Source organism: Budorcas taxicolor, chromosome 10 (assembly GCF_023091745.1).
Source record: "Budorcas taxicolor isolate Tak-1 chromosome 10, Takin1.1, whole genome shotgun sequence".
In the NCBI taxonomy this organism is placed as follows: domain Eukaryota; kingdom Metazoa; phylum Chordata; class Mammalia; order Artiodactyla; family Bovidae; genus Budorcas; species Budorcas taxicolor.
In genome coordinates this window covers 18,748,183-18,773,115 of record NC_068919.1, presented here as the reverse complement: position 1 = coordinate 18,773,115, position 24,933 = coordinate 18,748,183, and the positions used below count along the sequence as shown (strand labels likewise).

Below are 24,933 nucleotides of genomic sequence, written 5' to 3'. Positions count from 1 at the left end.
TAGGCTGAAAGTCAAGATTTTATAAGTTCCAAATGGAAAGACGGGAGCAATGGTAGCGAACCTTTCTGTTGGCTCCCCACCGTCTTCTCCACGACTTAGATTTTGTGCACAGACCTCCAAATGTCCAAGAGACACTTAGGTTTATACCGCAGAGACACCCTTTGAACACTAGGTGGCGAGACAGAGTCGTGAAGGAAGGGCCAGACTTTGGCGGTGCCAGCAGCTCTTCTAGGCGCCTCTGAAGTCCTCTGCCTGGCCTGTGAGCCTGGCTCGGGAAGGTCTGCCCCAACCCTCTCCCTTATTGACTCTCTGGGTCCCATCCCCTCTCACCCATGGAAAGCTCCAGAATCACAGAGAGATGGGGTGAGAAATACAGGTACGGAATAAGGAAAGTGTCTCCTGGGTCCTATTCTCTTAAGAAATCCATGATAAAAGCTGCATAGGGCCGTGGAAGTCAGCCACGGCACTGTCTGAGACAAGAATACAAAACAAGCCAGTACGCAGTGGCAGGCTAATTCCCTCCCTATTGGCTTTGGAGCACAAAATCCTTTGTACCCATGGCTTTCCTGGTGGGAAGCAGGGTGGTGGGCTAAATAAAGCTGTTGAACAGGAATCTGAAGTGAAAATATGAGCCAGGCAAGGAGACAGGGTCATGTATTGATGTTTCCATCTCTACTGCTTTATAAAGGGGTTCTCCTGTTGACCAGCCGTGTCACCTGGAGCAAGTCCCTCAATCTCATAGCCTTCGATATCTTCATCTGGAGAGGCAGGAGGTTGGAATCACAGCTGATCTCTGAGGTCCTGCTAGCTAGGCATTCTCTGAAGGTTGGAATCACAGCTGACCTCTGAGGTCCTGCTAGCTAGGTGTTCTCTGAAGGTTGGAATCACAGCTGATCTCTGAGGTCCTGCTAGCTAGGCATTCATTCTCTGAAGGTTGGAATCACAGCTGATCTCTGAGGTCCTGCTAGCTAGGCATTCTCTGAGTCACTCCTGCAAGGGCGGGCCCTGTTTGGTCCATGAGGGTATCTGCTCTGTCCATTTACGCCATCAGCCCTTACCCTTCCCTACGTGTGAAATGGGGCTTCCTGTCTATAAATCACCCAGGGGAAGGCAGACATAAGAGCCCCGGGGCCCCTCAGATCTAGGAACCACGTGGGGAGCAGAGAGCCCCTGAGGGACACGGTGGCGTGACCACAGGTCCCCGCGATCCATTCCTAATTCCCTCACTTCTCTTTTCACCCAATCTGACACTCATTCTGGGCCTGGAAATCCTTCCCCACTCTTCTGTGCTTCTATGTGAATGTTCTCCAGTGCAAACCTTGTCCCATTTATGAAATTATTATTGGCCACCACATCCCAGACCACCCACAGTCGGCCTTTAACAACCTGAGTTTTTACCCCTGATGCCATTTGAAACTTACCCAGAGTCCAACAACCACTGGACAGTCTATTAAAAAATATTCAGAATGAGTTATAACAATGCTTCCTTTGTTGTTTCTAGTCCATGAGCCACTAGGCCCAAAGGGAATGAACATGTAACTGTATAGTGGGACAAGTAATATTTATAAAACTCAAACTCAGCAATTATCAGGTGCACCAGTGTGACCCTGGAGATGGTGAGAGAATATATATCGATGGGTGAGCCCATTCCTTTTTATCAAAACCTTGATTTTGAGCTTTTATTTCCGGTCCCCTTTTATTTCCAGATCTTTTTTAAGAAGCTTGGATTCTAGTGGTTTCTTATAAAAATAAAGACCATTTTTTAACTCTGGGGCAACTTAATACTTCTTGTAAAAGAAATCAAAGTGCTGTCTTCTGGGAAGCAGGGAACTTCTAGTAAATCTCTATATTGTTACTCCAGGCTTTACTGTGTCATGCGGAGGACTCTGGAGTTCTTGTTTCTTCACTTGCTTTAATCGAATTTGAAGAGGGCTGGGAACTGTGAGTGGTCTTGTCTTGCTTTAGGCATTTGCTTTCTTTTGCCATAAAAAGAAAACACACCAAATTAGCATAGGAGGAAAGTGCCTGGAGGAGGTCCACTGCTCATGAAATAAAGGATATGTTTTGCCTCTGATTTGATTCAACAAGTAAAATTGGTTTTACTGGGTCAGTAAATGCTGAGGCATCTGGGAGAGTTTATGGTTTCTATGAGCTAGGTACATTTGGAGGTGAGTGGCGAAGATGCGCGCCAAGCATGTAAGAGCACCCCAGAAGGCGCCACTCAAATGATCTTCTTGAGCCAGGGCAACGTTTGTTTAATTTTTCTAAGTGTGGTCCTGAGAAGCAAGAAGACACAAAGGCAGTAGTTCAAACTCACATAGACATCCAAGATCTCATTAGTGGGACCTTCGGCCAAAAAGGACTCTCCAGCAGTGCTTGAAATCTCATTTGGACGCTTGTATGTGAACATGGTCCCTCCGCCCTCATATTTTCCAGGCCGGTCAATTGCCCAGTTCCCATTGATGATGGAGCGGCCAGAACGACTTCGCAAGGCTGTTGAGAAAAATGAGACAGTCCTCAGGTGAGCCCAGGTGTGCGCGAGAAACTGACTGACCCCTGGTTGCTGGCTTATTCACTCATCCAACTTGTTGCTTCAACCACTGTGTGTGGGGCACTGGCCTAGGCCTTGCAGGATGAGGCATCTAGATCACACTTTGGGCCTCATCACTCCTTCAACTGACTTCAACCCCTTCTACCTCTTGGACTTAGTCTAGAAAGGAAGGGTGGGAGAGGTTAGGAGAGAAGGACGTGGAAAATGCGAGAAAGGAGAAACTTGGAGGTGAAGACAAAAAGAAGGGGCAACAGAAACTGTATTCTAATCCCATCATCTAAAGGTGAGAGGTTGCACACTGGCAGCTCATGAGCTGATTTTGGCTCACAAATGAGCTTAATTTGGCCATTGTAGTGTTTTTATTTTTAAAAAGTTGAACCCAAATTTAAGAATTGGGAGATTTCCCATAAAAGGTTTAGAGTAAAACAAGAAGACATGCTAACCTTGGCTCCACGTTCTGTCACGGCAGCAATCACGGAGCTGGGAGGACCACCTCTGTTAGACAGGGCCTGCATGCTCTGACGGCCCGACTCCCCACCGCTCCTAATACTCCCCGACACTGAAGCGAAGTCTCAGTTTCTTACCCACTGACTCGTGAATATAGATTATGTGTCATGCTTGAATTATTTTTTCTTACTGAATAGAATTTTTCTTACAGTTCTTCCTACCTGTATGTCTACTAAAAGCGGCAAAACTAAAGATGGGCTAGGAGGGTCATATGATTTTCTCCTACTTGGTTGCCTCCATTCATGTATATTCCCTGACTTCTGCGGCCTTCTAAGGGTGGGCGCTGGGAGCCACTCCCACATGCACCATCAGAATGGATCTTCACAACACTGCTAAGCAGATGTGCAGCTTCATTTTTCAGAGCACGTCTGAGAGGGAACTTGTTCAAGTTCAGCGATGGGTGACAGAACCTTGACTTGGAGTGCACACTCAGGAGGGAGGTAAGAATGGAGAAGGGGGGCAAGGAGCAAGATTCTATAGTTACTGAGAGAAGAAAGGACACATTTTCCTCCCTCACACATTTGGTACCTGGATGCCACCCCTCTCCCCCAGGCCAAAAGAAAATTGGATTTAAAGGAGATCCTATTCTTCTTTTTAAAAAAATATTTATTTGCTTTTTTGACTGTGTTGGGTCTTAGCTGTGGCACACAAGATCTTCTGTTGTGGCACGTGGCTCAGGCTGACCCATGAAATGTGGGATCTTTAGTTCCCTGCCCAGGGATCAAACCCACGTCCCCTGCATTGCAAGGCAGATTCTTAGACACTGAAACACAAGGGAAGCCCCAAAGGAGCTCTTGCTCTAAGTGACATGGTCAACAGTAGGCCTGTGGTGGCACTGGTTCTGTGTATTTCCAATTTACAGTTACTAAACTTAATATTTTTTTACAATGTATTATGAAAAAATTTATACATGAACAAAAAGAGTGAGAAAGGTATCAGAAGCCTCCATGTACCCATCCCATCACCCAGCTTCAACAGTGATCAACTCCTGCCTTAGCTTGTTTTGCTTTGCCAGTTCCAGACATTATCATTTTTCAGTGGTGGTGGTGGTTGTGTCCAACTCTTGTGACCCCATGGACTGTAGCCTGCCAGGCTCTTCTGTCCATGGGATTCTCCAGGCAAGAATACTGGAAAGGGCTTGTCATTTCCTTCTCCAGAGACAATTTTTAGTAGATCTCACTGAAGTATAAAGACTCTTTGTTTCTTAAAGCCAGTTGTAGCAGTGTTTTCTACAATGGGCCTTCCCAGGCCTGCAGAGTCAGAAGCTGCTTGCAGGAGTGGAAGAACCCCCAAGGCTGAGGTGACCCATGCCCCCCACCCCCCAAAGATGCTATCCCTGGCTGGCTCATTGCCATGGCTCCTGGGAGACCACAGCTGTGGTACATCGAATACCAAGTTAGAAAATCACTTCAGCTTACTGATTGGCAAGGAAGAGTCAAGAGTTGAGACTGAGGATGAATAGGTTTGGGCTGTTTTCTCTCAAAACCATAGTTCTTGAGAGTAGTCCATATAGGGTCTCTGTGTTCTCATTTCCCATTCACTTCTCAGTCATCTCCAGTCTGGCTCTTGTTCCCATTATTTCACTGAAACAATCCAAATGAATGTCGCCAGGACCTCCATGTTGTCAAATCCAATGGGCATTTTCAGCCTTCTTCTTATTGGACGTCTTGGCAGCATTTGGCACTACTGGCTGCTCCATCCTGTTTGAGGTCTTCTTTCTCTGGTTTCTGGGACATCGCACTCAACTGGCTTTCCTCCTGCTCTTGGGCTGTGCATCTGTTCTTTCTTTTTTCTCATCTTTGTCTACTTGGCCATTAAATATTAGTGTTCCTTAAGGCTTCAGAGTCGGCCTGATTTGGGTGCTGTACTCCTTTCATGGGCAATTGCATCTATGCCCATGGCTTCAATTACTATAGTCCAGTGACTTTGATATTTATGTCTCCAATTCAGTATTTTCCTCTGGTCCTAAGCTTGTGGGATTTTAGTTCCCTGACCAGGGATCAAACCTAGGCCCTCAGCAGTGAGAGTGTGGAGTCCTAACCACTAGGCCTCAAACCTGTATATCTAATTACCTATTTGACAACATCCCTCAGATGTGTAGGTCTGAGCTTGTTCTCGACCTCTTCCAGTATTTCTTTTTTAACTGAAGTAGAGTTGATTTACAGTAAGGTTAACCTCAGGTTTCACTGCATAATGACTCAGTATTTTTACAGAATATACTCCCTTTCCACTTCCCCTTGGTAACCACTAGTTTGCTTTCTATATCTGTGAGTCCGTTTTTGTTTTGCATAGACATTCATTTATATTAGGGGTTCCCTGGTGGCTCAGAGGGTAAAGCGTCTGTCTGCAGTGCAGGAGACCCAGGCTCGATCCCTGGGTTGGGAAGATCCCCTGGAGAAGGAAATGGCAGCCCACTCCAGTACCCTTGCCTGGAAAATCCCATGGACTGAGGAGCCTGGTAGGCTACAGTCCACGGGGTCGCAAAGAATCGGACATGACTGAGCGACATCACTTTCTTTCTCTTTCATTTATATTATTTGTTAGACTCCACATATAAGTGATATCATATAGTGGTTTTCCTCTGTCTAACTTATTTCACTAAGCCTAATATTCTCTAGGTCCATTCATGTTGCTGCAGATGGAGGAATTTTGTTCTTTTTATGGCCAAGTAACCTTCCTTGGTGACTCAGTGGTAAAGAATCCACCAGCCAGTGCAAGAGAGGCAGGTTTGATCCCTGGGTCAGGAAGATCCCCTGGAGAAGGAAATGGCAACCCACTCCAGTATTCTTGCCTGGAAAATCCTATGGACAGAGGAGCCTAGCAGGCTACAGTCCATGGGGTCACAAAAGGGTCGAATGCAACTTAGCAACTAAACAACAACAACTGTTATCCATGCATCCCACACTGTTGGTGGGAGTGTAAACTGATTCAACCTTGGAAGGCAGTTTGTTTACTAACTATTCTCAGGTCAAGAACATGGGGTTAAATGCCCCTCCTCCCCTTTCTCCCCCCTCCCTCCCCACAATGGGTTTAAATGCCCAAACTCTTGACCTGAGAATTATTCTTCTAGGAAACTACTTGATGGATATCCTTCTGTAAGTACACAAAAGTGTTTTTTAAATAAGGATATTCTCTGCAGATTTGTTTTAAACTGAGAAAAACTAAAACCAACCTAAATATGCATTAATAGAGGATTACTTAAGTAAATTGTCATCTTGGATAACCATGCAATGGAATATCACATGGTCCTAAAAACAATGAGGCAGGTCTGTGGGTGTGAAATGAACTCTGTGATACATTTTAAAATGAAACAAAAATACAAAACAGTCCATTTGCTATGGTCTCATTTGTTATACACTTTAAAATAAAAATATATACATTAAAAATCATGTAGGCACACACATAAACATTTTAGGGCAAGACAGTCCTAAAACAATTAACATTTGGGGAAAGGAATGGGGGTTTAGGTTGGCATGGGAGATGAGAAGGGAGACATTTATTTCCCACTTTATATCCTTTTACTACCATTTAAAATTTGTTTTACCACATGTATATATTATTTTCTTTAAAGCTTAAAAATTTTTAATTAATATAAAGGACATGGTATAAGCAGAAATGAAATATTTTCCCCCTTTCACAGCTTCTCCTTAAAATCCAATTTGGAGCATCAAAACCTCAGAATTGAGGTAGGTTCTGGCTAAGATTTTACTGCTTTTAATGGCAGTATTATAGAAGAAGTTATTATCTGGAAACCAAAAAGTCCATTAAAGAACCATTTGAAGTATGGCAAAGAGCCCCCTAGGAAATTAAACACTGGGACCCTGAATCTTTTTTACCATCTACTACTATTATCATGGAAAAAGCAACAGAGTGCCAGAAAAACATCTATTTCTGCTTTATTGACTATGCCAAAGCCTTTGACTGTGTGGATCACAATCAACTGTGGAAAATTCTGAAAGAGATGGGAATACCAGACCACCTGACCTGCCTCTTGAGAAACCTATATGCAGGTTAGGAAGCAACAGTTAGAACTGGACATGGAACAACAGACTGGTTCCAGATAGGAAAAGGAGTACGCCAAGACTGTATATTGTCACCCTGCTTATTTAACGTATATGCAGAGTACATCATGAGAAACACTGGCCTGGAAGAAGCACAAGCTGGAATCAAGATTGCCGGGAGAAATATCAATCACCTCAGATAAGCAGATGACACCACTCTTATGGCAGAAAATGAAGAGGAACTAAAAAGCCTCTTGATGAAAGTGAAAGCGGAGAGTGAAAAAGTTGGCTTAAAGCTCAACATTCAGAAAACGAAGATCGTGGCATATGGTCCCCTCACTTCATAGGAAATAGATGGGGAAACAGTGGAAACAGTGTCAGATTTTATTTTTTTGGCTCCAAAATCACTGCAGATGGTGACTGCAGCCATGAAATTAAAAGACGCTTACTCCTTGGAAGAAAAGTTATGACCAACCAAGACAGCATATTGAAAAGCAGAGACATTACTTTGCCAACAAACGTCCGTCTAGTCAAGGCTGTGGTTTTTCCAGTGGTCGTGTATGGATGTGAGAGTTGGACTGTGAAGAAAGCTGAGTGCTGAAGAATTGATGCTTTGGAACTGTGGTGTTGGAGAAGACTCTTGAGAGTCCCTTGGATTGCAAGGAGATCCAACCAGTCCATTCTAAAGGAGATCAGTCCTGGGTGTCCTTTGGAAGGAATGATGTTAAAGCTAAAACTCCAGTACTGTGGCCACCTCATGTGAAGAGTTGACTCATTGGAAAAGCCTCTGATGCTGGGAGGGATTGGGGGCAGGAGGAAAAGGGGATGACAGGGGATGAGATGGCTGGATGACATCACCGACTTGATGGACGTGAGTTTGAGTGAACTCCGGGAGTTGGTGATGGACAAGGAGGCCTGGCGTGCTGAGATTCATGGGGTCACAAAGAGTTGGACACGACTGAGCGACTGAACTGAACTGAACTGTTATCCATGGGGCCTTCCCTGGTGACTCAGCAGTAAAGAATCCGGTTGCCAATTCAGGAGACTTGGGTTTGATCCTTGAGTAGGTAAGATCCCCTGGAGAAGGAAATGGCAACCCATTCCAGTATTCTTGCCTGGAAAATCCCATGGATAGAAGAGATTGGTGGGCTATAGTCCTTGGGTCACAAAAGAGTCAGACACAACTTAACGACTAAATAACTGTTATCTGTGGATTCTCACTAAGGGTTTAGATGAATTTTTAACCATAGACTAGCAAAACACTTAAAAAAAAAACAAGCAACATCAGATTTTTTGCAAACATAGTCCTAATACCCTATGCCCAGAGGTTAGCTTCTGAGACAGGTCCAAAACTAGCCCCCTATCTGGCCTTACATATTGAAAACAGCCGCGTCTACAGGGTCTGTACTTGTAAGCAGCTCCAGGGCTCTTAACGGTGTCCAGAACTAACAAAAAAGTGCAGGTGACTCAGGGCTCTTGCTAGCGCGTGTGTTCACTGAGGTCAAGATTTGGCAAAGTCTGTTTGAAAGGCAACCTCACAACTATGTCAATAAGAGGAACTCTCCACTCTTGTTGGACATTCGGGTTTTATTCCAGTTTAAATGGTCAATGCTGGGCATATATTTTTGGCCTAAACTCTCTGTATCAACAATGCCCTTCTCCAAGTTTCATGTACAAATTGTTAATATATCCATGCCCTGCTTCTCATACACCTCATCCCACCATCTTAATGCCCACTGTTGATGACCCAAACACTGGTTCCACGATCAATTACAGCAACAGATCACTGTGATCCTCCTACTAACAAGTTCCTTGGAGCTTCTTAGTATCTCCGTAATTCTTAGAAGCTATTATGGGGGCAGCACGGCAAACTCAGGGGTAAAGAGATTGGACATCACCGGTACTGCTGCTCTGATAGAGCTGGAAGCCTGTGGTCCTGCCATTTCTGGTCTAGGAGCTTCCATAGAAGCCCACATATGGGCACCATCCCAAGTGAGTCTCAGAATATGTTACCCAAGCTAGATACCCTGAAAATGGAACACAATTACTCACTTCACAAGGACCAGCTTGGAGGGGTCTGTTAATCGCATCTTTATTTTCACTAACCCCCAACTGAAACTTAGCATTCCTTCTATTATAAATATAGGCAACAGACCATAATAGTATTAGCAATACTGCGACTTTGTCACTGATAGAAGTCACTCATGTATTCATATGACATTATAGATGTTATTATAGATTTCAAAATTTGGAAATATTGTTTAAAAACTCATCACTATTCTGGAATTATAGTAATTATTGGAAAACCCTCCACGGCATTACCTACTTTAATGTCAAAGAAGCACATCACTATGTATATTAAAAATTATTTTTCTAAAATATTTTTATAATTTTAATTAAGTATAATTGGTTTCCTTTTTTCCCCCCTGTATCTTATTTTATAGATTTAAAAACAGTATTCTGGGATGGTATCCATAGACAGCCAAGGAGTCCAAAGCACAAAAAAGTGAAGAACATTTTGGTCTAATGATTTATGGTTTTCAAAACACAAATGAACTCACAAAATATGAATGTCAATCTTATAGGGCAAGCAGGACACATACTGTCTTTATCATACAAATGAGAAAATAGGTTCAGAGAGATTAAGTTGCTTGCTCACGGTCGCAGACTATTAGGTTAAGTTCAGGATCTGAACGTTGATGCTCTAATTCCACATTCATTGCAATGATGGCAGTAATCCTCAGAGTGTGGTCCTTGGGCCAGCAGCATTAGCATCCCCTGGAAGCTGGTAGATGTGTTGGCTCAGGGTGGCTGAATCAGAAACTTGGGTGGGGTCCCATGCCAAACTCAGGTTTAGCAAGCTGTCCAGGTGGCTGCAGCTCACTTGAAGTTGGTGAGCACTGCAGTATACCTTCCCACCCTCATCTCTTATTTTTCAGAACTGATCAAAAGAGAAGCCGTCTTCATCAAAGGAGGAATGGTTTCATGCCTTATATGCCGGGTTTGCCTAGGCAACAGGGCTGACGCTGAGAGAAGGGTAGCAAAAGGGCCGTCTGGGAGTTGAAACCTATGTTCATTCCATCCTACTGTTGAAGCTCTTGTCACAATGCCCTCCTTTGAGCATTTAGGATTCTAGGAGCTGACTTTTTCCATGAATTTCAAGTTACCAGTAATCAACCCTAGAGGACGCCTATTATCAAGTGACTTTACACGCAAAGAGTAAACCATTAAAGGTTTGGATTGTGACTAACCCTTGGGGTGTGTATAACACAGTCCAATTCCACTCAACCAAAAATTAAATCAAGACACTGAGAAAACCCATGAACTGTACTGTTAGATCCTTGCATGTACAATTTTTCCCATTACTGACATGGGATGTGTATTCCAACAGAAGAGCAGTAGTTGCCAGGTAGATGATTAAGTTCTGATGCAGTTGTCGTTTCCTGAACACATGTGGAATCGGTCTGATTAAATCATCTCAGTTGAGTTAATTGCATTGGCAACTCAATTTATAGCTGTATTAAATTAAAAAAATAGGATGTAACTTGCGTATAGTAAAATACTTAAATTATAGCTTGATGACTTTTTTGTATTTGTATTGCGCCTGTGTTACTGCTACCTGGATAAAGATGCAGAACATCCCAGCTCCTGCAGAAGGCTCCTTCCTGCCCTCTCAGAATCATTATCCCATCCTCACAAATCTTAGCAGCTGCCACTACTCTGCTTTCTAGAGTCATATTTTCCCCGGTTTTGAATTTCACATAAATGGAATAATATCATACATCCTCTTTCACACTGAACATCTTTTACTTAACTTGATGTCTATGAGAGTCATCCACTTTATTGTGTTTATCAGGAGTTTCATTCTTTTTCACAGCAATTTATTATTGCATAAATATGCCACAATGTGTTTTTCTATTATTGATTAACTTTTGGTGTATTTCCAGTTTTTGGCTCCTATGCGTAAAGCTGCTGCAAACATTATGCTTTTGGTGGACATAAGCCCTTATCTCTATTGGGAATATACCCAGTAGTAGAATTGCTGGATTACAGGTATATGCATGTTTAGTTGCAATAGGCGCTATCAAACATTTTTCCAAGATGGCTGGACTAAATGTTGTCGGGAGCCAGGGATCTCACTGTGGAAAGGAGACATACAAATATGGAATGGGGGAAGGCAGCATAGAACCTTGTGGGGATGCATTTAAATTTGAGATAAAAGTGTGAAAAGGGGGTTATTTGTGTAGGTGTGGCGGATTCACTTTGCTGTACAGCAGAAGCTAACACAGTATTGTAAGGCAACTATACTCCACTAAAAATTAATTAAAATTTAATTTGAGATAAAAGCATGAATTAATGATTTTGAGATCATGTATATATAGGTGTATGTGCGTATACACAAAAATATATATGCATGCATGTGTATTTTCATTACATGTATGAACATATATTGTTGTTGTTGTTGTTTAGTTGCTAAGTTGTGGCTGACTCTTTGCGACCCCATGGACTGTAGTCCACCAGGCTCCTCTGTCCATGGGATTTCCCAGGCAAGAATACTACAGTGGGTTGCCATTTCCTTCTCCAGGGGATCTTTCTGACCCAGGGATTTGAACCTGTGTCTCCTGCCTTGACAGGTGGATTACTTACCACTGAGCCTCCAGGGAAGCCTGCATGTATATACACACATGAGTATATTTCCTAGCTCTCTCTGCTAAGAGGGCTAAGAAGCGGAGACAACCCACCAGCGATAAGTATACCTTGCAAACTTAATCTTGTTCTCTTATACCACTCTCCATGAAAAGGTGTCTTTTTTTGGAGAAATGACTAGTACCAGGGATAGGGCAGGGTAGGTACAAGATAAGCCTGGAAGTAAGGAAGTGTTCACAAAACTGGGGACCTGTCACAAGGATACAGGAGTCACCTTGAAGGGCCTCCCACTAGTGACACCTGAGACTGTTTGAGCACCCCAATAAATATGGTAATTCATAAATAAATTATTGAAAAAAAGGAAATTCATGAGTTCATACCAATAATATATAGATAAATAAATACGCAGAGGAGAAGGGAGGATTTCAAGGGCTGACTGGTAAATACGGAGAGAGTGATGGAGTTGGAAAATCATTTGCAGTTTGTTCATCAAGGTAAATATTGTATCAGCCAAAAATCATCAATCCACACTGAACTGTGGGGGGAAATTCTGATTTGGAGCCATGTATTCCAGTGGTCTTGTCAGCCCCTCAGACTGCTTATTAGTTGCAAAGGAGAAAGAGAAAGATAATTATCCAGTGAAAAAAGTGGGCAGCACTCTACTAGGTGATCAAAACGAGCAGCACCAGTGAGAAAAGGTGGACACTGCATGGGCCTCCCGATGCGGACCTGCAGAGGACACGCCATGCCCAACCCAGTGCTCAGCTGAGCGGGCAACAGCAGGCAGCGAGGAATCTTTTATTTTTTTAAAGTGGAGGACTGATGCTCAAGCTGAAGCTCCAATACTTTGGCCACTTGATGCGAAGAACTGACTCATTGGAAAAGACCCTGACGCTGGGAAAGACTGAAGACGGGAGGAGAAGGGGACGACAGAGGATGAGACGGTTGGATGGCATCACCATCATGACTCAATGAACATGAGTTTGAGCAAATTCCAGGACAGGGAAGTGAAGGACGGGGAAGCCTGGTGTGCTGCAGTTCACTGGGTCACAAAGAATCGGACTGGACTCAGTGACTGAATAACAACAACTGTATTTTTTAGAAATGTCAATATGACAAAAGACAAAGCCTGTGGAAACATTACAGATTAATTGAGAGGAGAGAGAAATGTCAACGAATTGTATTACCTGACTTAGACTGGCTCCTGAACCAGAGGGAGAAAAGTGCTGTAACGGCCTTATGAGGTCAGCTGACAAAGCTGGAGTAGGACGTTTAATTAAAAACTTGTAAGCTTAGCGACAGTGTAAATGTGTGAAGCTGCTGGCTGTCCAGTGCTTACATATGAGAGTGAGTGTGTGCTAAATACTTACCCATTCTTAGTAAATAGTCAGGCTTCCCATGTGGTGCTAGTGGTAAAGAACCTGCCTGCCGATGCAGGTGGATGTAAGAGACACGGGTTCAATACCTGGGTGGGGAAGGTCCTCTGGAGGAGGACACAGCAACCTACTCCAGTATTCTTGCCTGGAGAATCCCATGGATAGAGGAACCTGGTGGGCTACGACCCATAGGGTCGCAAAGAGTCGGACACGACTGAAGAGACTTAGCAGGAACGCACAATAAATACTCATTGGAAGTGGGATGCTTTTGGGTAAAAGGCCATGATGCACTTAACCTACCCTCAAATGGTCCAGAGGAAAAAATAGAACTGATTCTGAATAAGAAAATGCAAGAGTTCTTTGTAGTATTTTAACTTCTGCAATATCTTTTAAAATTAAACTTTTTATTTTGTATTGGCATATAGCCAGTTAACAATGTTGTGATAGTTTCAGGTAAACAGCAAAGGGACTCAGCCTCACATACACATATCCATTATCCCCCCTGCTATCCAAGCTGCCATATATCACTGAGCAACTTCTGCAATATTTTATGAATTCAAACTATTTCTAACATAAAAACTTGAAAAAACCCCACAAGCTGACTTCTCTCCCACATACTCATGCCTGGGTTACATCTCCCCAGTGATTTGGATTTAATTGGTTGGGATATAGCCTGGGCAGGGAGAGATCTACAAGCTCCCAGTTGATGCTAATGTACAGCCAGGACTGGAATAGATAGTGGAATTTCCAAGGCAGAAGTAGGTGCCACTGTTTTTCTGCATCCTGAACCACAAGTGTGTTGCTCCCCAGTTGCTCTTGGAAAACTTTGAATTAATTTTAGGAGATAATGTATACAAATACATAATATGATGTAGGAGAGACAGCATGTATAATCAAACAAGAAGTTCAGACAAAGCCCCAGTATTCTCTAATGGGTTTTGAACTTCTTCTGATAGGTATAAACATGCTGCAGGGAAACCGCGTGCACAGATCTCATAAAACATTACTTGCCAATATTGAGTTCTAATATTCATGAACATGGAACATTCCCTCAGTTTTAGTTCTTTTTTGATTTTGTTCACCAGAGTTTTGTAATTTTCCTCATATATCAATAGATCTTATACATATTTTGATAGATTAATCCCTGTTATGGTTTGAATATTTGTGTCCTCCCCCATCAAATTCATATATTCAAATCCTTACCGCTAAGGTGATGCACATTCAAAAAACAAAGATCACGGCATCCAGTCCCATCATTTCATGGCAAATAGATGGGAAAACAATGGAAACAGTGACAGACTTTATTTTCCTGGGCTCCAAAATCACTGCAGATGGTGACTGCAGCCATGAAATTAAAAGACACTTGCTTCTTGGAAGAAAAGCTATGACAAACCTAGTCAGTATACTAAAAAGCAGAGACATTACTTTGCCCACAAAGGTCTGTCTAGTCAAAGCTATGGTTTTTCCAGTAGTCATGTATGGATGTGAAAGTTGGACCATAAAGAAGGCTGAGCACCAAAGGACTGATTCTTCTGAACTGTGGTGTTGGAGAGGACTCTTGAGAGTCCCTTGGACTGCAAGGAGATCAAACCAGTCAATTCTAAAGGAAATCAATCCTGAATATGCATCAGAAGGCCTGATGCTGAAGCTAAAGCTCCAATACTTTGGCCACCTGATGTGAAGAGCTGACTCATTAGAAAAGACCCTGATGCTGGGAAAGACTGAAGGCAGGAGGAGAAGGGGATGACCGAGAATGAGATAGTTGGATGGCATCACCAACCTGATGGACATGAGTTTGATCAAGCTCTGGGAGATGGTGAAGGACAGGGAAGCCTGGCATGCTGCAGTCCATGGGGTTGCAAAGAGCTGGACATGAATGAGTGACTGAACAACAAGGTGATATATTGGTGGCTCAGTGGTAAAGAATCTGCCTGGCAATAAAGGAGATGCGAGCTTGATTCTTGGGTTGGGAAGATCCCCTGGAGAAGGAAATGGCAACCCACTCCAATATTCTTGCCTGGAGAATCCCATGGACAGAGGAGCCTGATGGGCTACAGTCCAGGGATTGCACAGAGCTGGACATGACTTCGCGACTGAGCACACAGGGGTGATGTATGAGAAGGCGGGGAATTTGAGAGGAGACTGGGTGGTGAGGACAGAGTCCTCATAAAAGCGTGTGTGTACCCTTATAAAAGAGGCTCCAGAGATTGGCTTCTTGTCCTTCTGCAATGTGAGGACACAGTGAGAAATCTTCCTCCTGGAAGAGATCCTTCCCCAGAGCATGACCATGCGGACTCCTTGATCTTGGACTTCCAGCCTCCAGAACTGTGAGAAGTAAATTTCCATTGATTATGAGCCAACATTCCTTCTGCCCCACTGAAAATATTCTGTCACTGTGATGCTCCTGCAGAACTGCCAAAGACCAAAAGTGGTGCGAAAGAAGTTTTAGGATCAGAGTATGGAGAAGGTTCAGAGTACAACTCTGATGCAACTTTGAAAGAAGTAACACCTATGCATAAATATATGTTTTGGCTGGTTTCTATTATTAAGTTTATTTCCCTGATCTATAGGTATATAAACCTGCTTTTCTTGCTAGAAGGTGAGTACTTTCAGGGCAGATACTGTGACATATACTTGTTGGCTCCACTGCTTAGCTCTTGCTTGGCACTCAATAAATGCTTATTGAATAGAAGTAAGTTATGAGCTGTATTGTTCTGATCTATCTAATTTTAAACTTGGAGTTCAGATAAGAAACTTGGAAACTCCATAAATCCTGCTTTAATCTCGATGTTCCTGTTGAAGAATTCCAACCAATCTCAAAAACACCATTTCTTCTGGTCAAAATGGTAAACACATGCAATGATGCCTAAAAATTCTGTGGTTTGTTTGTTTTTTTAAACAAACAATAAAGCAACATGTCTCTTTGGGTAGATCCAGGTCCAACCTGATAAAATGTCCAGATTACGGTTTCTGTTAAACAAATACACACACATATCACACAGTGATTTCTTTTAGCTCAGATTTGTGTTGAAAAGAATTGAACTTTGAGCTGCAAAGAATTGAACCTGTGTGATTTTCTACAACATGATGTAACAATTTGGACTGAAAATCAGAGTATCAGAGAAAGAAGGCTGGCTTTCTTTGGCACTGTACAATTACAGGTTGTGAGGGGTTTGAATAAAGGGAACTGCCAAGTCCGCTCTTATTTTAATTGATAAATTATGGCTAAGTATGCCTAAATCTCATTCTTTATAATATTAACATTTGATGTATTTTGACTCCAAATTTCCTGTGAATGCTTACTAACTATAAAGAAAGTCTGTGTGTTTTTAAGCCCCAAATAATGTTGTATGAAATAGATCTCATCTATGGTTTAAGTGGGGCGTCCCAAGTGGCGCTAGTAGTAAGGAACCCACCTGCCAATGCAGGAGACATAAGAGATGCAGGTTTGATTCCTGGGTTGGGAAGATCCCCTGGAGGAGGGCATGGCAACCCACTCCAGTATTCTTGCCTGGAGAATCCTACAGACAGAGGAGCTTAGTGGGCTAGAGTCCAAGGGGTCACAAAGAGTTGGACATGTCTGAAGGACTTAGCATGCAAGCATGGCATAACTGAGATGATAAACTGAGCAAAGAAGTATTGAGGGGCTATAAAGGTAAGACACAGCCCACAACCTTCGGAGCTTGGACACCTGCTAATATGATGTGTGTAGAGAGGCTAGTAAAATTTCCACGGGGTGCCGAGGAACACGGAGGGCTTGGAGTCTGAGTAGGAACTTGCAAGATGAGAAGCAGTTCACTAAGCAGAGGATGGGGGCAGGATTCACTGGGGAACAGAGGACTTGGACAAAGGCAGAAGCCAGAAAAGGCCTGAGCATGGAGGGGTGGGGGGCAGTCTGGTGCCCTTAGAGGTGTCATGGGGTCCTGGGGGCTGGAGGAGAGGGGGAATGTCTGCAGAGTGAGAGGCCCTGGAGATGAGGTGGGAAGGGGCTGCTGAATAGGAAAGCCCCAAGTTCATGAACACCGCAGTTCCTGGAGTGCCCACCCTGCCTCATGGGCAGCCCTCAGCTCTGTCACTACAGCCACCTGGGGCCACCTCCCCTATCTAGGCTGAACTATCTACTTCCCACGAGCAGGGGGGACCTGTTTGCCCTTTAAAACAGGGATCCCCAACCTCCAGGATCAAATGCCTGATGAACTGAGGTGGAGCTGCTATAACAATAATAGAAACAAAGTGCACAGTAAATGTGCCTGAATCATCCCCAGACCACCTGCCCCCACCCTTGTCGATGGAAATACTGTCTTCTATGAAACCATTCCCTGGTGCCGTAAAGGTTGGGGACTGCTGCATTAGAAGGCATTCCAGTAGTCCAGTTTACGCTTTCATTTAGAGATAAACTTGGTGTCTTTCTCACTCTAAATGAGCTTGCTTTCCTAACCCCTCCTCCTTTTAAAAAAGAACTATTCTCCCATTACTCAGATTCAAGTTTTGGCAATCCCCTTTGGTTTTTCCCTACTCTTCTCTCTCGCTTTCCCTTCCTGCCTACTCCCTTAGGCATTCAAGTTCTCTTTGTCTCACCTTTGGACCATGACAGAGGTCTGCACATGGATCTCCTGGCAAGCTACCCTACGTTAATCTTCCTAAAATACCCTCTTCCTCCTCTCCCTTCCCTGCCTCTGAATTTCCACACCTGAAGCATAAAGCCCTGATTGACAATCAATGTCTTGTGTGATTTGACTCTGCCTTCAACCATCTCACACAGCCCCCTCGTCTTCAGTCAAGTATGGAAAATGTCTATAATTTGTATCTGTGATTTAAAGAATTTCTGTGATTTTTTTCATAGGAGACGAGCTCTGTCATTCTGTATATGCCAAAAGAATGCTCAGTAGATATTGCTGAATAAAGCCAGTGTCCCCCTCTCATCTTGAGGGTCCTATTCAGGAGCTGTTACCTCCTGCTTCTAACCTCTTAACCCTAGTGGCACTAGTATTTATGAACCCACCTGCAGTGCAGGAGACATAATGAGACTTGGGTTCAATCCCTGGGTCGGGAAGATCACCTGGAGAAGGGCCTGGCAACCCACTTCAGTATTCTTGCCTGGAGGATCCCATGGACTGAAGAGCCTGGTGGGCTACAGTCCATAGGGTCACAAAGGGTCAGACAAGTGACTTAGCACATACCCTGTTCTTTGAGGCTCAATCAACGACTGTCTTGATTGTTTTAAAAGCTATGTCTAAGCCCCCAAGAATTTTTTAAACCTCAAGAGCAGAAAGTTGAATCAGACTCCTCAGCTCAGGGCACTTCTGCTGTACAAGGCCCACCTCTCTTATTTTATTTTCCTTTTCCCACAGGATTCTCTCTGACATTATTCCTTGCCTGTCCTAACGAGGATCTACACTAATGTGATACATGTGTGTATATAATTCATGTAGATGTTACTATTTTTTCAACAACCTTGTTTCTAAGATTAAAAACAACCTTGTTTTTAAGCTTGAATCCAGTGAAAAGATGCAAGGTCTTGTGGGAAATTCCAAACAACCAATCTAATATCATTTTCACCACTTTTTTTTCTTTTTTTCAGACACACGTGTTGATGTATAGTTAATTTACAATGCTGTTGGATTTCCCTGGTGGTCCAGTGGTTACGACTCTGTGCTTCCACTATGGGGGGCATGGGTTTAATCCCTGATTGGGGAAGTTCATCATGGCACGTGGTACAGACCAAAAAAAAAAGAACTCAAAAAACAAAAAACTATGCTGTGTTGGTTTCAAGTGTACAGCAAAGTGATTCAGTTTCATATATATATGTATATATATATGTATATGTATATATATGTATTATATATACATATAGACACATTCTTTTCAGATTCTTCATTGGGGGAGAGATAAATTAGCAGTTTTTGATTAACCCATACACACTATGTTTTTGCTGAGGGTTCCAAGATGATGGTACTAATTCAATCCTTACCAGTGAATTGATAATGGCAGAAGTTAATCTAAGAAACATAGGATGTACTTAGATGCTAATGTAACAGAAAAGTTTTATTGCAGAGACACAAATGAACCCCAAACCTTTTGTTTTCTGAGTATGAGAACACTGAGCAATAAATACACATCAATTTCAAGGTCCTCTGAGAGCAAACACAAGGGAAGAAATTTCTGTTTAATGACTTCGACGGTTGAGCTATGATTCTTGCTTGTGACACTTCTCTGAGACTGAACCATTTACGTCTTTGGAGTTACAAGTGTTACACAGCTACTGATGACAGCTTGTCCATCTACTAGGTGAATAGCTAGGAAACATTTTCCTGTGATGATAATTTAAAAGATTTTTAGATGAAATCAAATAGATATTAACTAGGGAGCAAAATCACATTTGGAAAATAAAACACAAAATCTCAAAGAAATTCGGGCTTGCAGTAGAACAACTTTGGGCTACCTTCTCAGTGTCAGGAAGGATTTTTCCTGATAGAAAGTACTCCAGTACCAGTACTTTTCTTGGTACTGGAGGCTTAAAGGAAAGTCTAAGAAACACTGGTGAAGTGGATTTATCTCTAAATCATCTTGAGAATTTGAGAATAGCATTTAAATTTTCTCTAACACACATTGATCTTCTGCTAGGCTCCTCTACTTTATAATCTCAGTTTACTTAAAAAGAACGTTTTACAAAATGGAAAATGTCAAACATCTAACATTAACAGTAAACGAAGCAGTGTAATAAAGTCTCGTACCTATCACCGAATAGGTACTTTAGGAATTCCTAAATAGAACTTTAGGAATTATCAACATTTGGCCATTCTTCATTACAACTTTCTGACTGCTTCCTTGTCTTTCTTGCCTTTCAACACTTCTCTCAGGGGAGATAAGCTTGTTCTTTTCCTTGGAAATATTCACTCATGTCAAATTTCAAGAATATAGCAGATTTATCTGTTTTTTTTTTTTACTTCTCTGATTTAATTCCCTTTCCAACTTGGGTTAAGGAATGTAAGGTGGTGCTCAGAATGGAATTAACCCCATGTGAGCACTGTTCCTGCACTTGGGGTATTGAGCACCAAGTAATAATAGGGCCCAATTAGGGCAGCACAGAGCTAGAGCCACGGTTCTCAAAGTGTGAGCCCTGAGCCAGCTGTAGCCGCGCTTGAGAACTGGTTAGAAATGAAAACTCTCATCCCATCCCAGACCTCCTGAACTTGAATCCCTGGAAGCGGAACCCAGAAATCGGAGTGTTAACAAGCCCTCCCAGTGTTTCTATTGCACATTCAACTTTGATAACCACCACTCTAAAGGTTGGAGTCCCTGGTGGCTCAGAGGTTAAAGCATCTGCCTAGAATGCAGGAGACCCATGTTCGATCCCTGGGTTGGGAAGATCCCCTGGAGAAGGAAAATGGCAACCCACTCCAGTACTCTTGCCTGAAGAATCCCATGGAGGGAGGAGCCTGGTAGGCTACAGTCCATGGGGTCGCAAAGAGTCGGACACGACTAAGCAACTTCACTCACTTCACTCTAAAGGTTAAGGCAACTTGAAACATGGACAGCTGCAAGAATCAGGAATGTGATACCTAGCCTGTGTTCTCTGAATGCTTGTGTGTGAGTGCACGTGCACATCCCCCCACCCCACACAAAGACACTTGTATATACGCATATTCTTTTTTAAAATAGCCTAAAACCTATTTCTGGGCTTCCTTGGTGGCTCAGATGGTAAGGAATCTGCCTGCAGTGTAAGAGACCCAGGTTTGATCCCTAGCTCTGGAAGATCCCCTGGAGAAGGGAATGGCCACCCACTCTAACATTCTTGCCTGGAGAATCCCATGGACAGAGAAACCTGGAGGGCTACAGTCCATGGGGTCACAAAGAGTTAGACATGACTGAGGGACTATCACTTTCAAAACATTTCTACCTGAAAAATGAATACAAGCTTGAGGAAGATATTAACAAACAAAAATTTCTGGGTAAAACTTAAGCTTCCTTGTTGCAATATTTCATCTATAAGTCATAGGCAGTGGACATCACTGAAGCTTACCTATTTTAGGTATTAACCCATCCATGAAACTCCTTCCATGCCTCCTGCAGTAATGAAGACAGAGTGGTGTAGGAAAAAGGATAAATGCGTAGGTCCAATGAACAAAATAGTCTCAAAACAGACCCGCATAACTATGGCCAATTTTTGACCAAGTTGCAAAGGAATTCAATGGAGAAAAGGTAGTCTTTCAAACAAATTGCATATCTATCTACATTGGGAAAAAAATGAACTTCAACCTATACTTTCCACTTTATACAAAAATTGAATCAAAATGGATCATAGAATTCCATGTGAAATGTGCACGCATGTGTGCCAGGTCATTTCAGTCATGTCCAGCTCTTTGTGACCCTTTGGACTGTGGCCCGCCAGGCTCCTCTGTCCATGGCGTTCTCCAGGCAAGAATACTACTGGAGTGGATTGCCATGCCCTTCTCCAGGAGATCTTTCCGACCCAGAGATTGAACCCTTGTCTCTTAAGCCTCCTGTATTTGCAGGCAGGTTCTTTACCACTAGCACCGCCTGGGACAACTTTTTAGAAGAAACCTAGGATAAAACTTCTGTGCCCTTGGGTTAAGTGAAATGTTCTTAGATATTATACCCTAAACCAGATCCATAAAAGAAAACATCATTAAAGTGGACTTCATCAAAATTAAACACCTGCTCAATGAAAGACTGTATTATTCTATGTCTAGAATATATAAAGCACTATTGAAATTCAACAAAAATCCACAGAAATTGGGGAAGGATTTGAGCTTTACCAAAGAAATATACAGGCTGTATACAAGCACATTGATTTCCTTAATTGTTTTTCTATTTTCAATTCCACTGATTTCTGCTCTTCTCTTGATTATTTCTCCCTTTTGCTTGCTTTGGGTTTCATTTCCTCTTCTTTTCCTATATTCTCAAGGTTTAAGATTAAATTTTTGATTTAGAATCTTTCTTCTTTTCCAATATAAGCATTTAATGCTATACATTTCCTCTTCGCACTGCTTTAGCTATATCCCACAAGTTTCAGCGTGTTGTATTTTCACTTTCATTCAGTTCAAAATACTAAGTTTCTGTAAGATTTTTGTCAGTTCATTTCCATGTATTTTTAAACTTCAAATATTTGGGAAATTTCTGGATTTCTTTTGACTACTGATTTCTAGTTAAATACCCATCATGGTCAAGAAAAGCTATTTTATGTGATTATATTAAATTTGTTATGGTTTGTCTTATGGTTCAGAATATGGTTTATCTTGGTGCCTGTTCCATGTACACTTGGAAAGAATATGTCTTTCTGCTGCTGCTGGATGGAGTTTTGTGTAAATGTCAATTAGATCAAGAGTCTACTTGTTCTATTAATTGTCTTGTTCTGTTAATTATCTTGAAAGGAACATGACAGTCTCCAAGTATAATTGTGGATTTTTCTATCTCTCTTTTCATTGCTATCAGTTTTAACTTTATGTATTTGCGACTTTGCTGTTTAGGTGTATTAGTCTTACACATGCAAGTTCCCTCTTTGCCTCTGGTAATTTTTTCTTGTTCCAAAGTCTACTTTGTGTAATAACATAGTCACTCCTGCTGTCTTACGTTTAGTCTTTCCATGGCATATCTTTTTTGTTTTATCCTTTTAATTTTAATCTATTTTTTTTCCACTAAATTTAGAGTAGGTTTCTTACAGATAGCATATCATTAGGTCTTAAAAAAAAAAACCCAACCAGACAACATCTATCTTTATTTGGTATTTTAGCCCATCTATATTTATCCTATAATTATTGATTAGATTTAGCACTACCATTTTCTTCATATTCTATTTGCCTCCTCTGTTTTTTGCTCCTCTGTTCTCCCTTTCCTTTCTTTAGGATTTGGATACTTTTTAGTACCCCGTCAGTTCAGTTCAGTTCAGTTGCTCAGTCGTGTCCGACTCTTTGCGACCCCATGAATTGCAGCATGCCAGGCCTCCCTGTCCATTACCAACTCCTGGAGTTCACCCAAACTCATGTCCATCGAGTACCCCACATACTTTATCAACTGGCTTTTTGTTCATAGCTCTGGTACTATTTTTTAGGTGTTACAAGAGGATTATAATATACAAACCTCATTTGTCACAGTTTAATTGAAGTTAATATTTACCACTTCAAATAAAATGTAAAGTCTTAAAAACATAGAGGTCTTTTACCCTCCCCCATTTATATTATATTTGTCATATGTATTACATCTACATACAGTGAGATCCTCCCAAAGTTACTTTTGTTGTCAATAATCACACATAGTTCGTATAACTTAAGAGGATATGACCTTGGCTTTTTTATAACCTCATGATAATCCCATGAGGTACGTAGTAGGTATTATGAATTCCATTTTAGAGGAGAGAAAACTGGTAAGTTTGGTGACTTGTCTGCATTCACATAGCTGGCTAATAGCAGAACCAGGAGTCAGCTTATTTGTTCCCACTTCCTTTCTCTGCTACTAGGTCGCCATTTGTGTAAGTCACAGCTTTAGTACCCAAAACTAGAATCTGTGGCACAGGAGATGCCATCAAATTGTAAAAAGATACTGGAAATGAGAAACATCTGGGTTCAAATATGCTCCACATATTGCAGGACATGAGGGTAGAGCTCATTCGGGTAGAGCACTCAATATGTGACTGCAAAGCCTGGGAACCATCTGTAAATAACACATCACTGCGGATGGTGACTGCAGCCATGAAATCTAAAGATGCTGCTCCTTGGAAGAAATCTAAGACAGACCTAGTCAGCATATTAAAAAGCAGAGACATCATTTTGCTGACAAAGGTCTGTATAGTCAAAGCTATGGTTTTTCTAGGAGTCATGCATGGATGTGAGAGTTGGACTGAGCACCAAAGAATTGGACTGTGGTGTTGGAGAAGACTCTTGAAAATCCCTAGGACAGCAAAGAGATCCAACCAGTCAATCCTAAAGGAAATCAACCCTGAATATTCATTGGAAGGATTGATGCTGAAGTTGAAGCTCCAATACTTTGGCCACCAGATGCGAAGAGCCAATTCATTGGAAAAGACTCTGATGCTGGGAAAGACTGAAGGCAGGAGGAGAAGGGGGTCACGATGATGAGATAATTGGATGGCATCATCAACTCAATGAACATGAGTTTGAGCAAACTCCAGGAGATAGTGAAGGATGGGGAAGTCCATGGGGTCACAAAGAGTTGGACATGATTTAATGATTGAACAACAGCAGCAGTATCTAAGCATTCTTCCCATTGGAAGCACTATGGTGAGCTGGCAGAGGTGGCTTTTACATCCTATGTGTGGCACCAAGATAATGAGTGGAAATAGGCCTGGATCTAATTCTTTAGGCCCTTGATCAGCCACAGACTGGCTGATGTTTTCACATTTCCAACTAACAAATAAGTTTCCGTCCACGGTCATTTATGTTGGCTCTTCTCCATTTGGAATTTTTGCTACTTCTGTTCATCAGAAATAATCAGGATTCCAACTACAAATGGTTGAATACAAAATTCATTTCTGTGGAAATCCTATTTCCCTTTCCTTAAACTAGTGGCTTTAAAAACTGCGTTCCCTGAAGTCCTAGAGATTTTCATACTGTTTCCATATCTCCACAGCGTCCTCAAGGGGTCATCATAGAGAAAACGGTAGAATGGTCTTGGCATATGTATTGGGGGAAGGAAGCCACCTCTTTCTTCTTTTGTTTATTTCAAATGTTTTCTTTGAACAAATAGTTCCATGGCACCATTAAAGAAATTTGAAAACCTCCACCTCAGAGCATTGACTCAGCCTCTCAGGGTGGGTGGGAACTTGAGGTTTGTGGACTTCAGTCTAACCATCCATGGAAGACTTGAGTTCATT

At 42.2% G+C, this 24,933-nt stretch overlaps 1 protein-coding gene across 1 annotated transcript in view; it reads right to left on the bottom strand.

The window, feature by feature from the left end:
- THSD4 (thrombospondin type 1 domain containing 4) overlaps positions 1–24,933 on the bottom strand; it is a 614,837-nt gene that overhangs the window by 29,269 nt on the left and 560,635 nt on the right. Inside the window, exon 7 of the mRNA XM_052646870.1 lies at positions 2,318–2,493. Within this exon, the coding sequence (XP_052502830.1) occupies positions 2,318–2,493 (176 nt within the window). The remainder of the gene's footprint in view (positions 1–2,317; positions 2,494–24,933) is intronic.